This window comes from Balaenoptera ricei, chromosome 8 (genome assembly GCF_028023285.1).
Source record: "Balaenoptera ricei isolate mBalRic1 chromosome 8, mBalRic1.hap2, whole genome shotgun sequence".
NCBI lineage: Eukaryota > Metazoa > Chordata > Mammalia > Artiodactyla > Balaenopteridae > Balaenoptera > Balaenoptera ricei.
The window spans coordinates 7,278,400-7,292,050 of record NC_082646.1 but is presented as its reverse complement, the minus strand read 5'-3'; the positions used below and the strand labels follow the sequence as shown (position 1 = coordinate 7,292,050).

General features: G+C 57.4%; 1 protein-coding gene across 2 annotated transcripts in view; it reads left to right on the top strand.

Annotated features, from left to right (window-relative positions):
- The window catches only part of DCPS (decapping enzyme, scavenger), a 35,972-nt gene that overhangs the window by 21,531 nt on the left and 790 nt on the right, over positions 1–13,651 (top strand). The window contains exons 3-5 of one of the 2 annotated variants that reach the window (XM_059929232.1): positions 1,354–1,499; positions 7,457–7,570; positions 12,059–12,169. In XM_059929232.1, coding sequence (XP_059785215.1) covers positions 1,354–1,499; positions 7,457–7,570; positions 12,059–12,169 — 371 coding nt within the window. The remainder of the gene's footprint in view (positions 1–1,353; positions 1,500–7,456; positions 7,571–12,058; positions 12,170–13,651) is intronic. The other variant, XM_059929233.1, reaches the window with a different exon arrangement.

The following is a 13,651-nucleotide window of genomic DNA, read 5'->3' as shown; positions in this document are numbered from 1 at the left end:
AGAATTTCCTGGAGTGTCCAATGCTCATGCTGGGCTGCTCCTCTCAGGGACCTCTCTGGGAGAGCACATCTGAATCTAGAGTCAGGGAGGACTTGGGTCCTTTGAGAAACATCCCAACTGATGTTGCTTTTAAGATCTATGTTGCTTTTAAGACCTGCTTTTAAGATCTATGTTGCTTTTAAGATCCTGCTTTTAAGATCTATGTTGAAGCTGTTGTAGCAGATGTTAAGAGAAACAGGAAAAAGGACTTAACCAAAACCGGCTGGTGTTTTACTAGGACCCTAGCTTAGAGTCTCTTTAGGAACACTACCAGGTTTCCTTGTGATGGAAACAGTGGTTCTCAACTGGGGGCAGTTTTATCCCCCAGGGGCACTTGGCAACGTCTGGAGGCATTTATGGTTGTCACAACTGGAGAGAGGGTTTAACTAGCATCCCGGTAGAAACCTGCAATGCTGCTAAACAGCCTGCAATGCACAGGACAGCCCCACAGCAAAGAATTATCTAGGTGGAAATGTTGATGGTGCCAAAGTCAAGACTGAGTCAGTCACCCTGGGTTGAAAATAGCCAGTATTTATTATGTGTCAGACATTGTTGTTCGAAGAGCTCCACAGGCATTAACTTGCTAATGCTCCCAACCCTATGACGTAAGAGCTATTATTACCCTCAGCTGACGGATGGGGAAGTAGGGGCACAGGCAGGGTAAACACCTGGACCGGGGCAGGGGTCCCAAGCGAGGAGCAGGCAGAGCCAGGACTTGAACTCTGATGGTCCAGCCCCAGAGGCTGCACCTTCAACCTCTGTTGTGCTGCACTGCCCTGTGTTAAGGAGGCTGCTTGGCTTTTTTTTTTTTGGCCTCTCTGCGCAGCATGTGGGATCTTAGTTCCCTGACCAGGGATCGAACGCGTGCCCCCTGCAGTGGAGGCGTGGAGTCTTAACCACTGGACCGCCAGGGAAGTCCCTGGCTTTAAATCAGACTTTCAGCTTTGGGTTCAGAAAGCCCCACACCTGGACGTTTGCTATGTGAGAAGAGTCAAGAAACGTTTCATTCCTGTGCCTAGAACATAAGAGGGAAGGGCTAGGGTTAAGGGTGATGAGGGGCCTAGTGACCCATCAGTGAAAACCGTACGTTTTCCATTTTCCGAGTGTGGTTCAGGTCATGAATTTAATGGCACGAGGCACTTCATGGGAGTGGGTTATGGGTGAACATAACTTCTTAGTCTTTGGCTCCCTTCACTGGGGAATCAGAGACGGACTGGGCCCATCCTTTCCGCGGTGCCTGTCAGGGCCAGAGTGTGGCAGGGCTGGGTGGAGAGAGTGGCTGACTGTGGCCCGGGCTGTGTTGTGTCATTGCAGACGTGAAGACAACCGTGGTTTACCCCGCCACAGAGAAACACCTGCAGAAGTACCTGCACCGGGACCTCCGCCTGGTCCGGGAGACGGGCGATGACTACAGGAACGTCACCTTACCGCACCTGGAGTCCCAGAGCCTCAGCGTCCAGGTACGGCCGCCACGGCCTGGGCCAGCCCCCCGGGTCAGACTCGGAGTGCTGTCCCCGCGGCCAGTGTATCTTCTCAAGCACCAGTCGAGGCGGTACCGGGGGCCAGCACTCTCCCACAGCACAGGCCATGGGACACAGCAGGCAGAGAGTACAGCGGCGCCCCTGCCTTCATGGAGCTTACCTCCTTGTTCAGGCGTCAGACAGCGCGTGAATATATAAGCAACCACACAAAACGTGAGACTGTGAGTGCTGTGGAGAAGAAGAAGCAGGATAGAGGGCACAGAACGTGCTGGGCCGAGGCAGTCGCGGTTTCATAGAGGATAGTCACCTTCGTTGATAAGGGAATTGACACCGGTCTTGGGCACGCCGCCGAGGCACTCTGGGATCTCAGAGCAGTCCAGTTCGTGGAAAGAATTTCTAAGTACTCTACAGTAGCCTTGATACGGTCTCAGAATGGCTTGCCCTGGCCGGGGGTCTGTGAACGGTAAAGACGGGTGCTGGTTAGGCCTCCTCATCCAGACTCTTATCCCTGGTTTCACCCACAGCAAACCAGCCTCCAGGAGTTGAGTCACAGGGTAGAAACCCCCTTCCCTCGCCCCCCTGCATCCATTGCAGGGGGTAGGCTGGGGGGTTGGTGCGGGGCCTCTTCTCCCAGGGCGATGTCCGTGGGTTGGGGGCATCTTCGAAGTGTCTGCAGCAACTGGGCCAGATGCGAGGCCATTTCACTAAGACATCCGACTTCTCCTTGGGTCTGTGCCCAGCGCCAGCCAGAGCCTCTGCCTGGAATTGGTCCCACGTGCATGCTCAGAGATAATGTGATAGATGAGGTGTTTTCCCGTTCTCTGTCTCTTTATTACTCACCCCTGTTCTCTCTGAGCATCTCTACGTACTCCACCCAAGATTCAGGCTACGGTGGTGTGGGACGTCCTAGTATGGGAAGCTCACAGCCATTTGTCCCGGAGGAGGGAGGGTGTCCTGTGTGTGGGGTCCCGGGGGGTGGATTGTGCCTGGGAGGAGGAAGGACAGGAGGTTGACAGGGCCTGCAGGGGGGTCCCCTGGGGAAGACCTGACCCGGCTGTTAGCCGTGGTCCCCTGCACAGTATTTGCACAAGGCTCCTCTAGCTCACAGTGGCTTGATTTTTTTCCTTTTTTTAAAGAAGTCCCAGCACTTGCTCTGTCTTCTAAGTAGAAGGGAAATATGTCTCCATCTTCCTAGACAGTGTCTAAGATCGCGGGGGGATGTCCTGGAATGTGTGTTCTGCTGCACTGGTTGCACATGTATGGGATTCAAGAGAGGAAGCCCTTAATACAGCTGGTATGAGTCATATACATACCTTCTTACAGACCGTTATGCAGATCCTCTTGGGAAATAATAACCCCTCTGCTCTACCAACTTCTGCTTGACATGAGCATTCATGTATTCTTTTTTTTTTTCGGCCGCACCGCATGGCTTGTGAGATCTTAGTACCCCAACCAGGGATGGAACCCAGGCACACAGCAGTGAAAGCGCCGAGTCCTAACCACTGGACTGCCAGGGAATTCCCCATGTATTCTTTCTCGGCTGTTTCTAGCAAGTTTACAAGCACTCAGCTTAATTGGCTATAGTCATTATATTTATTGAGCATCCCCTATGTACCAGGCCCTGTGCTAGGCTCTGGAGGGTCACCAAGATAAACACTGATAATGTCCCCACAGTCTTGTAAGGAAGATAGGCATGCAACCTGGTAACTGCAGTATAATGGGATGAGCACTTTGGTGCTCTATACACGAGGTGCAGTATCGACACAGAGGGGGAGTGATCAGCCCAGACAGTGGGGGGCTTCACAGGGGAGAGGATCCTCCAGTTGGGTCTTAAAGGACAAAGAGAAGTTTGCCAGCTGGAAGAGGCAGACAGGGCACTCCAGGCAGAGGGCAGAGCAAGTATAGGGGCGCAGAGGGCAGAGCAAGTATAGGGGCACAGAGGGCTGGACCCATTTGTTGCATTTCGGGAACGGGCAGGAGAAGGCAGGTGGGGGCCAGAAAGAGGCTTGTGCACTTTGTCCAGGAGACCAGGAGTTCCCACACCTTGCTGATTGTCAGGATGGCCTGGTTAGATTTTTTAAAATACAGAGCACAGGGCCCTCCTCCATATCTACTGAGTCAGAATGGAGCTGGGAGTAGAGCTGGGAAATCTGCATTTAAAAAAATCTTTTTGTTCTAATGATCGTCAGATTTGTGGACGATTGCCATAGCGATGAGCGTCCTGTTAAAGGTTTTGAGCATGTGGGTAACGTGATCAGATTTAAAGAATCATTTGGAAGTGGTGAGAGTAGAAGAAGGAGGAGGACTGAACCAGGGCAGAGGCAGCGGGGAGCTTCCCTCGCGATGAAGAGATAAGGCCTAGACGTGGGGGATTTGGAGCAGTGAGGGAAGGGCCTGGGGTGGGTCCAGGGGTAGCTTGGGCGATGAATGGTACAGAGTCGGATCGTTAGCCAGCACGGGGGCGTGGGCAGCGGAGTGGTTTACGTGGAGGACGGTGAGTTAGTTTGGCACTTCTTGGAATTCACGGGGTGACTTAGAACAGCGACTGTCCTAAGCCTTTTACAGGCATCGTATCTTCACAACAGGCCTTTGGAGACGGGCTTCAAAGCCAGGCAGTCTGGCCCCAGCGTCTGTGCTCTCAGCCATCTACCCTATTCGGCTGCTCAAATTTGAGGTGCTTGTAATTTCCCAGTAAAAAAAAAATGCGGTGGGGTGTCTGGATCTGGAGCCTTAGAGACTGATTGGTGAGCCATCCGATAAGGGCTTATGCATCAGCCCAGGGTTTGGACTCTAGTCCTGCCACCCCAGAGCCTCGCGACCTCACCCTTCATTTCTGAGTCCCGGTTTCCTTGTCTGGAAAATGTGACCGACGGCACCTCCCTCCTGGGGTCCCAGTGGAAGTTGAGAGCCGTGCCACATATCATGTGCCTGCTGCCATTTCCAGCACAGAAAAGGCGCCAGAGTGGTGGCCGCCGTTGCCCACACAGGTAGCCGTTCCAGGGAGGACGGGAGAGTGTGGGGCTGAGACACAGGCAGGGGAGGGGCGGCTGGAGGAGAGGGGCCTGCAGAAAAGAGCAGGAGGATAGTGAAGAGGGGGCTCGGGGAGAGGGGCTCCTGGGTCAGTTGCCAATGTCACCTGCAGGGAAGAAGTCGTGCCAGGTGCGTCCGGAAGCCGCCAGCACCCCCATATCGTCTGCGGGGCCGAGGTTCCCGGGCTTGCTCTCCCAGCGTGTCACTCTCCGTTACGTCACCCCTATGATTCATGTGGACTTTGTTCCCTGGCTCTCCTCCCTCTCTCATCTGGGCTGAGACATCCTGTGGATTCAGGCCCCTCCCAGCTCTCCCAGAGGCCTTACCCACGTGGCCTGGAGCGTGGGCTCTGGGTCGGAATGTGTGAACTCGGGTGAACTTCCTTGCACCTGCCTCTTCCTTCCCTGCAATATGGGGACCCCGACAGCGCCCACCTCACGGGCTTGCCGCACAGCGTGGTCCCGTGAGATGCCCTCATCACAGCATACCTTCCCAGCCCTCACGCGCCTTTCCAGCCCCATACGCGGTCCCCTCAGCGCACCTCCTTTGCTCTCATCTGCTTTCTTTTTTGCCTTTCCACAGTCGGTCGTGTAGCCTCGGGCAAGCCCAGCCTGACCTGCCCTTGGAGCCTTCCCAGCACCTTCCCTGCTCTCAGTTGCCTCCCTGGGCAGGGCTCTGTGCGCGGTGCTTTCACGCGCATTTTCTCACCTACAGTCCGCACCACAACCCTCACTTGGGGGTGTTATTAGCTCCTCTTGACGAAGGAGGAAACCAAGGCTTAGAGAGATGAAATCACTTTTTTTTTTTTTTTTAAGATGCTAGTTCTTTATGTATTTATTTATTTTTGGCTGCGTTGGGTCTTCATTGCTGCATGCGGGCTTTTCTCTAGCTGCGGGAAGTGGGGGCCTTTGTTGCGGTGCGTGGGCTTCTTACTGCGGTGGCTTCTCTTGTTGTGGAGCACGAGCTCTAGGTGCGTGGGCTCAGTAGTTGTGGCGCACGGACTTCAGTAGTTGTGGCGCACGGGCTTCAGTAGTTGTGGCTCACGGGCTCTAGAGCGCAGGCTCAGTAGTTGTGGTGCACGGGCTTAGATGCTCCGAGGCATGTGGGATCTTCCCGGACCCATGTCCCCCGCATTGGCAGGCGGATTCTTAACCACTGTGCCACCAGGGAAGTCCCAGATGAAATCACTTTGCCAGCGTACAGCTAGTTAGTGGTGGAAGTGAGAGATGAACCCGGTCTTGTTGGGCTCCAGAGCCCGTTCATTCTCTCCCAGACGACATGTTGCTTTCCAGGCAGAGGCAGAGCTGCTTATCTGTGGGCAAAAGCTACAGGCCCCAGGGAGGCTGGGCCACACCAGGGCCCTCCACGCAGGGCCACCATCCCCTCCCTCCCATTTATTTTTGGGAGGCTTCAGGTCAGGATCCGGCTGGCTTTTCTTCTCCAGTAGCACATTCTTAGAGAGAGTTCCGGTCAGAGAGGACATTCTGACTGGAATGTCCCTCCCTGGGACGTTCTCCACCTGCTGGGCTGTGCATCGCTCTGGCCCCAGTGCTGCACGAGGAAGCCACTGCTGGCGGCCTCCAGACTCCACCCAGGAAGTGAAGCTGGCAGGCACTTCTCGACCGTGTTGTGACTGGGCTGTGGGTCTTACCAGGGGGTCTGGGAGGCCCAGATGGTCCCAGGCAGGTGTTCTCTGCCTCCTCCCTCTCCATCTCAGACAGTGGCACTTGGCCTTGGCCCTGCTGGCCGGCAGCAGAGGATGTGGACCCGGCGGGGCATGGGGGAGGATGTGTGTGGCCCTGGCCCTCGCTGACACTGCTGCGCCAGCGTTCCTGGTGGTGGGCAGAGGAGCCCTCCGCTGGCCTGGCCGTGTCGGCGCCCTGGCCTCCCATCCACCCCTCGGGCAGCTTGAGGCCCTGCGTGACTGCGGGGCGGAAGGGGCAGCCGTGAGCCCAGCTCCTGCCCTCTCTGTGGCTCTCCAGCAGGGTTCGCTCTCCGATTTCAGGCACAGAGTTCACTGGCCTGGAAGGAAGTCGTGTTGGCAAAGGGCTCTCAGACCTCTGGGGAAGTGGAGAAGAGCCGGGGCCGGGGGGTTGGATCCCCGTGAGAACAGGGGCCTTCTTGTCTTAACCTCCTTGCAGGCTGGCTTCTTCAGAGAGGCCCCCAGGACCTTAATGTTAAAGTGATGCCCTTGGGATCCACACAGCGCCCAAGGAAGGGTCCTCTGAAGACTGTTGACAGCAGCTAATCAAAGGGCGTGAGAGAGCTGACAGCCTGGGGTTAACAGGAAAGGTCTGTGTAATCGCCTCTCCACGTGGCGTTCGTTCTGCTTTGTCATGAAGGGTCCATGTCAGCTGGGTCCCCAGGTGGGGCAGAGGTGCTAACCCCAGCCCTCACAAGAATCCCAGCAGGCTGAGAAACCCAGCACACTAACTTCTAGAACCTGAGCCTTTCCCCACCCTGGTGTGTGGCGGACTTCCTCTGCAGAGGGAACTCCCAGCCTGACTCTCTGCCGGTGGTCCTGAATAAAGTGGGACAGGGCCCGCCCATGGGACGCTTTTCCCGAGTCCTGTGGGCAGTGGAAGGGGCAGCTGCAGACCAGGCCTGTGAGGCCGGAGCACAGCACGTGCACAGTGCCGGCCAGGAAGCGCCTGAAGAGCTGGCCCTGTCTGCGTTGTCGGGACCCCTGTGGGGGTGGCTGTGGTGGGAGAGGGGAAGCCCCTTCCGGACCCCCAAGAGTAGCTCCCCGGAACAGGACAGCCTGAGTGTCGGTCCCCTGAGCTTAGTGGCCCTTCCGGACTTGGCTGTCCTTCCTGGGGAGGCCTGAGAGCCTACCTGGCCCGCTGTGGGGTGTCTCCCGGGGAAAGTGATTGGTCTGTGAACCCCCTCTCTCCCCTTCCTTCCAGTGGGTGTACAATATTCTCGACAGGAAGGCTGAAGCTGAGCGGATTGTTTTTGAGAATCCAGATCCCTCTGACGGCTTTGTCCTCATCCCCGACCTCAAGTGGAACCAACAGCAGGTAAAGGATTTCGTGCTGGGCCTCTCTGGTCCCTGAGGGCTCTGCTCCAGGCTGCTGGGCCTCCTTAATCCTGCCCTCCCTCCTCACGTTGCTCGCTCTCTCTAAGCAGATTATAATTAACCAACAGGGGAGGCCTGAGGTCTCTGCAGTGGGAGCGCCTAAAACAAATGTTTACACTTTAATGGGCCAGTTAAAGCCCCTCTCTGGCTCACCTCCCACCCTGGGGGTGAGGATGGGACAGTGTTTGCATTCATGACCTCGAGGGCTGTTCCTTTACCAGCCAAGCTGGGGAGCTGCACCCTCACTTCCAGGAGCACGTGGGGCCCTGAGGTGGACTGTTCGCCCTCCCCCCGCGCCCTGGATACCGGCAGATCCAGGCAGGCCCACGGTCTGCGACGCTGGCCGGCAGGAAGTAGGGTGACCGACCCGAGGAGTCCCCTGCACTACCCGAGCCACAGAGGAGGCCTCCGGTGGCCCAGGGCCACCCCCCTCCTCCAAGCCTCTCAGCTCTGCTGCCTGGCCCCCGAGCGGCCCCCCGCCCTGACCTTCTTGGGAGCAGCTTTTCCGGGAGCCGCCTTCACTCACACCGCCCCTCCTGTCCTCTGCAGCCTCTGTCCCCCTTCTCTCCTCCTTCCTCACCTCACTCTGTGAGGCCCGTCACCAGTCTCCCTTACTGTCGCCTCTCTGGGTGGACTTTCATATCCTGATAGTAACACAAAGCAGCAGAGCGCCGGGTGCAGGAAGCGCTCTTCCTGCACAGACTGGAGTTGGGCCGGGAAAAGGCCTAGGGAGCCAGACCCGGGCTCTCGGGGTTGGCAGTAGGGATAGATGAGCGCCCCCTCCCCCAGCTGAAATCTGCGAGCGACCCAAGCTCAGATTTGCCGTTCTGCTCTCGGGCGGGCCTTCCTGGTTTCTGTGTTCCTCGCACCGTCGCGAGATCACCCGGGCACCGTCGCGACATCACCCGGGCACCGTCGCGACATCACCCAGGGACGTTGTTCTGGAGGCGCCCGCCCGGCACGGACGCCTCCCGTCTCGCTCTCTCGGCTGCCGCCCGCCCTCCTGGCCTCTGCGTCCTCACCTGGGCTCCCCTGCAGTTGGCTTGGTTCACTTCGGTGGTTTTCCGACTGGCCACGCCACTCCAGTCGCCAAAAGAGGGGGGCCGAGAGCCAGTGGTCGTGGTGAGGGGACAGGATTTGGATGGCGAGGCGCATAGGCCGGCGAGCGCCAGCTGCCTCCTGGGGAGGCTCGCGGGAGTTCCTGAACGTGGCTCGCGGGGGTGGGGGGGGGACCCTGAAGGGAGCTTCCAGAGGTCTCAGCGATGGTCTGCTAGAGGCAGGGCAGGTCCCGGGCGCCCCCCTCCCCTCCGGGTGCCGGAGTGCAGCTGCTTCCCTTTCCCCACCCCCAACAGCTCACCCCACTCGGGCCGGGCGGGAGTCGGCCGTCGGGGCACGGGGCGCCGGTGGGGCTCTGGGCCGTGCCTCCGTGTGGCTCTGCAGATCTGCCTGTCCCTTGGGCAGCCCCGCACCGGCAGGTTGTGGATCGCAGACTGGGTGGCGGCAGGTGGGTGTGTGGCGGGAGGGACTTGTGACTCACGGCATCCCTGCAGACCTTGAAGACCTTGTGATCTGCGGGGGGCGGGGAGGGGGTCTGAGGGCCATGCGGGGGCCACCGAAACATCTCCATCCAAGAAGCCCTAACACACCGGCGCCCACGGCGCCGAGAACGGAAATTCATCGTCCTCCTGACCTGGTGCTGGCAGGCATCCCGCGGGCCTGCCGGTGGAACTGCCCTCTCTCTGTCCCCTTTAAGAGAGAAAAGGCTTCAGGAGCTGCACTGGGCTCCCAGCCACCTGGCTGGGGCGACTCGCCCTTGGGCTGTGAAGGGGCCAGCTTACATATCAGACTTTCCTTGATGGTGGGACACGTGCGATTGTCCCTAACCTTTGCTTAGCTTTTAGCACTTGTCTCTTTGGGGTGCCACGTCAGTGTCTCAAATCCTCGACTTGTGACAGAGCACTGAGGTCCGCCGCTCCCTGGAGTTAGGCAGTGTGTCCAGCAGGGAGACAGGCCAGGCCTGGACCTCTGTCCTTCGTCCTCACCCACCAGGGGAGGACTGAGGAGAGGGCTGTCTGGCATGTGCTTTGAGGGGACTTCTAGCCACCCTGGAGTCTCCTGCCGCCACTTCTCCCAGGAGTGTGTCTTTTTTCCCCCAGCTGATGGCCTAGGGTTAAAGATGTCCATCCATCCATTCATCCGTCCATCCGCCTCACAAGTATTTATCAAGTGCCTAATGTCTGCTACAGATTCTGGCTCCCTGGAGGTTATAGAATCCCTCCCTCAGTTCTCTTAAGAGAGACCCTGTATATTCTTTTTTATTTCCTTATTTGGGGTTGCCGGGGGGGGGGGAATCGGTCTAGTTAATACACGTACGTGGTAACAATGCAAATAGTACAGAGATGGGCAGTGAAAGTCCGTTCCCTCACCTCACATTCCTCCATTTCCCTTCCCAGAAGAGACTGTGTTTGTCTCTCCTTCCAGAGTTAGTCTTCACATATTGTGCACATCAGCATATATGTATGTGTTTATAGAGACACACTTTCAGTTCACGGAATTTAGATCCTTGGGTCTAAAGCCCTCAGACAGGGGGATCCTCCTTTGCGTCTCCCCTGAGGTGGGGAGATGGCTCTCCGAAGCTCCAGCCGCTCTCCGTCTTGCCCCTTGCGAGGAAGCCGTTACTTTGAGTTTGCTGTCCTGCCTTACGAAAAAGATTGATGACGCCTGTCTCCCCAGAGTGACTGATGGGCCACCTTCTTGGGTGCCAGTCTGAGACCCTTGCCATCCCCCCGTCTAGCTTTTTTCAGATCATTTCTCTGGGCCGGGGCCCTTTGGCTGCCTGCAGGAAATCCGGGGTCACGTCTGATCCCAAAGAATGTGTTTCCCTTCCCTTGCCCATCCCGTGAGCTGATACCCAGTACAGGCTTCATGCTTCATTCCATGCCAGTGGAGCAGAGAGGTGTGATTTAATGTCATGTTTGGGATTCATCAGCAGATACCATCTAAAATAAATGCTACTATTATTTGGAAGTCCTGTGACAGTGACACGTGGAACAGCTGAAGACACCCACAGACATGCACACACACTCCGAGTTCAAGCAGTTTTATTTCCTACTTCTCCTTGGGCCCCTAGCTACTGCAAGAGTCCTGGACACAGGCCATGAGAAGGAAGAGTCCAGAAGGGACTTGTAGGCAAAACTGAGGTCTGGGTGGGCACAGCTTAGCCATCTGTTGGGAGGTCCCCACTGGGCTCATCTGTAGCAGGTCTGGGGCAGAAAGCCTGGATTCTTAGGGCCCTGGAGGAGAAGAATGTGTATGGCATGGAGAGACTGTTGGCATGCAGAGGCACGGTTGGACGTCCGGCACCATATGGAAAATCGCATTCTAAGTTTTTAAGTTGGGGCCCTTGGGGATTTGGTTGGGTGACTCATGGTCCCCAAATTATCTCATTGAGGAATCTAGCAGCTCAGACTGCAGGGCTGAGGGCTGCTGGATTCTCTCCACGCCTTGGCCCTTGGAGCCCTGGTGTCTGGGGCTTGCCTCGCACGAGGATGTGAAACTGGCCAAGGCCAGGGTTTGGGTAAGCAGAGACGGGTGGGAGGGTTTTGTGGGCAAGAGGAAGAGTCCGTTTGCTCCTTGGCTCAAGACCTTGTTGGCCTTGGGTCTCAGTACTGTTGTGAACTCCAGGTCTTCAGCCAGGCAGTGTTCAGGATGGACAGCAGGAAGGGCCATCTGTGAGCCCTGGGAGATAGGGGAAGGGAGAAGAGCGTGAAGCAGTGGTGGAGCTCACTGCCCCGCTGGCCTGAGGCTCCCTTCCCCCCGTCACATGCCTCTTCACTCCCTCACCTGCCTCTGATTCCAGGCACATGGAGTTGTTTACTCTCCCACTTAGATGCCCTAGACTTTCTTGCCTCTGAGCCTTCGCTTTCCTCTACCTCAATGCCCTTTCTCCAAACCCTACCTCTTCTTCAAGACCCGGGTGCCCTGCCTTCTCTTCTAGGAAGCCTCTCTGGATCACCCTAGCTAGTCTTTCCTTCTTCCTCCTGCACTCTTACCACCTTATGTCTTACAGCAGTTACTTCTGTACATGCGATTAGACCATAAGAGTTGTTCTTGGCATTTTCTTGAACCTCCTTCCCGCCCCTCATTCCCCGTCAGCTGTGAGTATGTAAATGCTCTCATATGGTATTTTTTAGCAGGAAGAATAAACAGAAGCTCTGTCCCTTAGACCGTCCCAGTCACCCTGGCCACGAGGACGCCCACGTTGCCTGGGGATTGGTCCTGCCACGGGGTCCCTGGGGTTGGCTATGGCTGACACTGCAGGCCTTGGGGTGTGGATGCTTCCTGGTTTCTGAGCGGAATTCTGGGATTGGCAGCCTCCCCGGCCCTGTCCCCTGCTGAGCCCGGTTTACCCTTGCCTGTCTCTGCACAGCTCGATGACCTGTACCTGATTGCCATCTGCCATCGCCGGGACATCAAGTCGCTTCGGGACCTCACCCCAGAGCACCTGCCACTGCTCAGGAACATCCTCCAGGAGGGGCAGGTGAGCTGCCGGGGCCGAATCCGTGCCGGAGCCCAGGGGAGTTACACTGCAGTTCCATTGCGTTCCTGGACCCCTCTCCTCACCCCTCCCAGAAATCTGTCTCGCGAAAAGGGCTCCTCTCTGAATGCCCGTGCAGGCTCTTAGGGGGCCTCACGAGGCCCCCGTTCCTGGTCCTGCTCTGCCCTCGAGCTCTAAGCCCCCTTGCCTCGCCCCACATGGGCTTCCTCAGCTTGGGGTCCCGCTTTTGCTCCCTGCCTTTGTCCTGCAGGCCACGTCTGGGATGCCCTCCCATCCCAGGGTCACCCGCCCCGCTCACGACAGCCACATCATGCCAGACGTGTTTCTCGGGTAGATGGTGCACGACCTGACGTGTGTCTGTGCCCCCTCATCTACCCTGAGGGAAGAGACTGAATCCTCTAGCACCTGGCATTCTCCCAGATTCTTTCTCTCTGGGAGATTTGCTGAATCGAATGAAATTACAGGGTTGCTAAAAGGAGCCCTGGGGGCGAGGGGAGATGGGGGTCAAGAGAGTCTCAAGTCTTGGGTCCTGGTCCTGGTTCTGACACTTTGACCTTAGCCCACTGGATGACCTCAGGCAGGTCACTTCACCTCTCTGGGCCTCGGTGTCTGGAGGGGGTCCTTCTTCCTTCTGATTCCATTATTCTGTGGGCTTGGTCTCAGCCTGAGACATTAGAAGATGTGGCCTCCATGCCAGGCCTGCTGTCACCAGGGTGCCCAGCGGGGGAGAGGCTCCCCCCCAGGTCAGGTTCAACAAGAGCTGCTCTGAGGCTCTGCCGCAGACCTGAAGGAGGGGCTGTGCTTGGGGCCGCTCTCCCTTCACCTGCGGCCCCTCCCTGTCCTGTGCCCACTGCCTTCTGCCCCGCCTGCCTACGTCACCATCCCCCTGGCTGCCTTTCTCTTTTCCCAGTAACTCGTTTCTCTGCTGAAACAGCCTCTGGATGCAGAGCCCCTGGGAGATGCTGGGCCAGCACTTGCGCCTGCCCTGGCAGTTCCGGCAGCACCTCCCAGGCAGGCCAGCCCTCCAGGAAGCCCTTTGGGTGCCCTGGTCCTGGTGTCACCCTGCTGCCGAGATCCCTGGGGGAGCGCCAAATGCAGAATAGAATACAATTCCAGGGTGTATTCTGAGCACACTGAGGCCCTGTCTTTTTCTCTTCACCCCTGCTGCCTCAGGGATTTGCCTACAGTGGAAATTAAGTCTCCTCTTAATTCGGAGCCTTGGAGGCTCCTGAAGGGGGTGTGGTAGAAAAAGCCCTACCCCTGAGCAAGGTTGGGGCAGGCAAAGGGAGCCAGGGCCGAAGGTGATGCTTTCCTCTTCCACCAGGAGTCCTGCAAGAATCTGATGGTCCTATTATGACTCCCTGGTCTGTCCAGGGCAGCCCTGCTCGCGTCCCCTCCCCTGTCCTTTCTCTGCCACCAAGCCCTTAGCTCTGCCGCAGCCCAGCTCCACTCTGTTCTATGCTG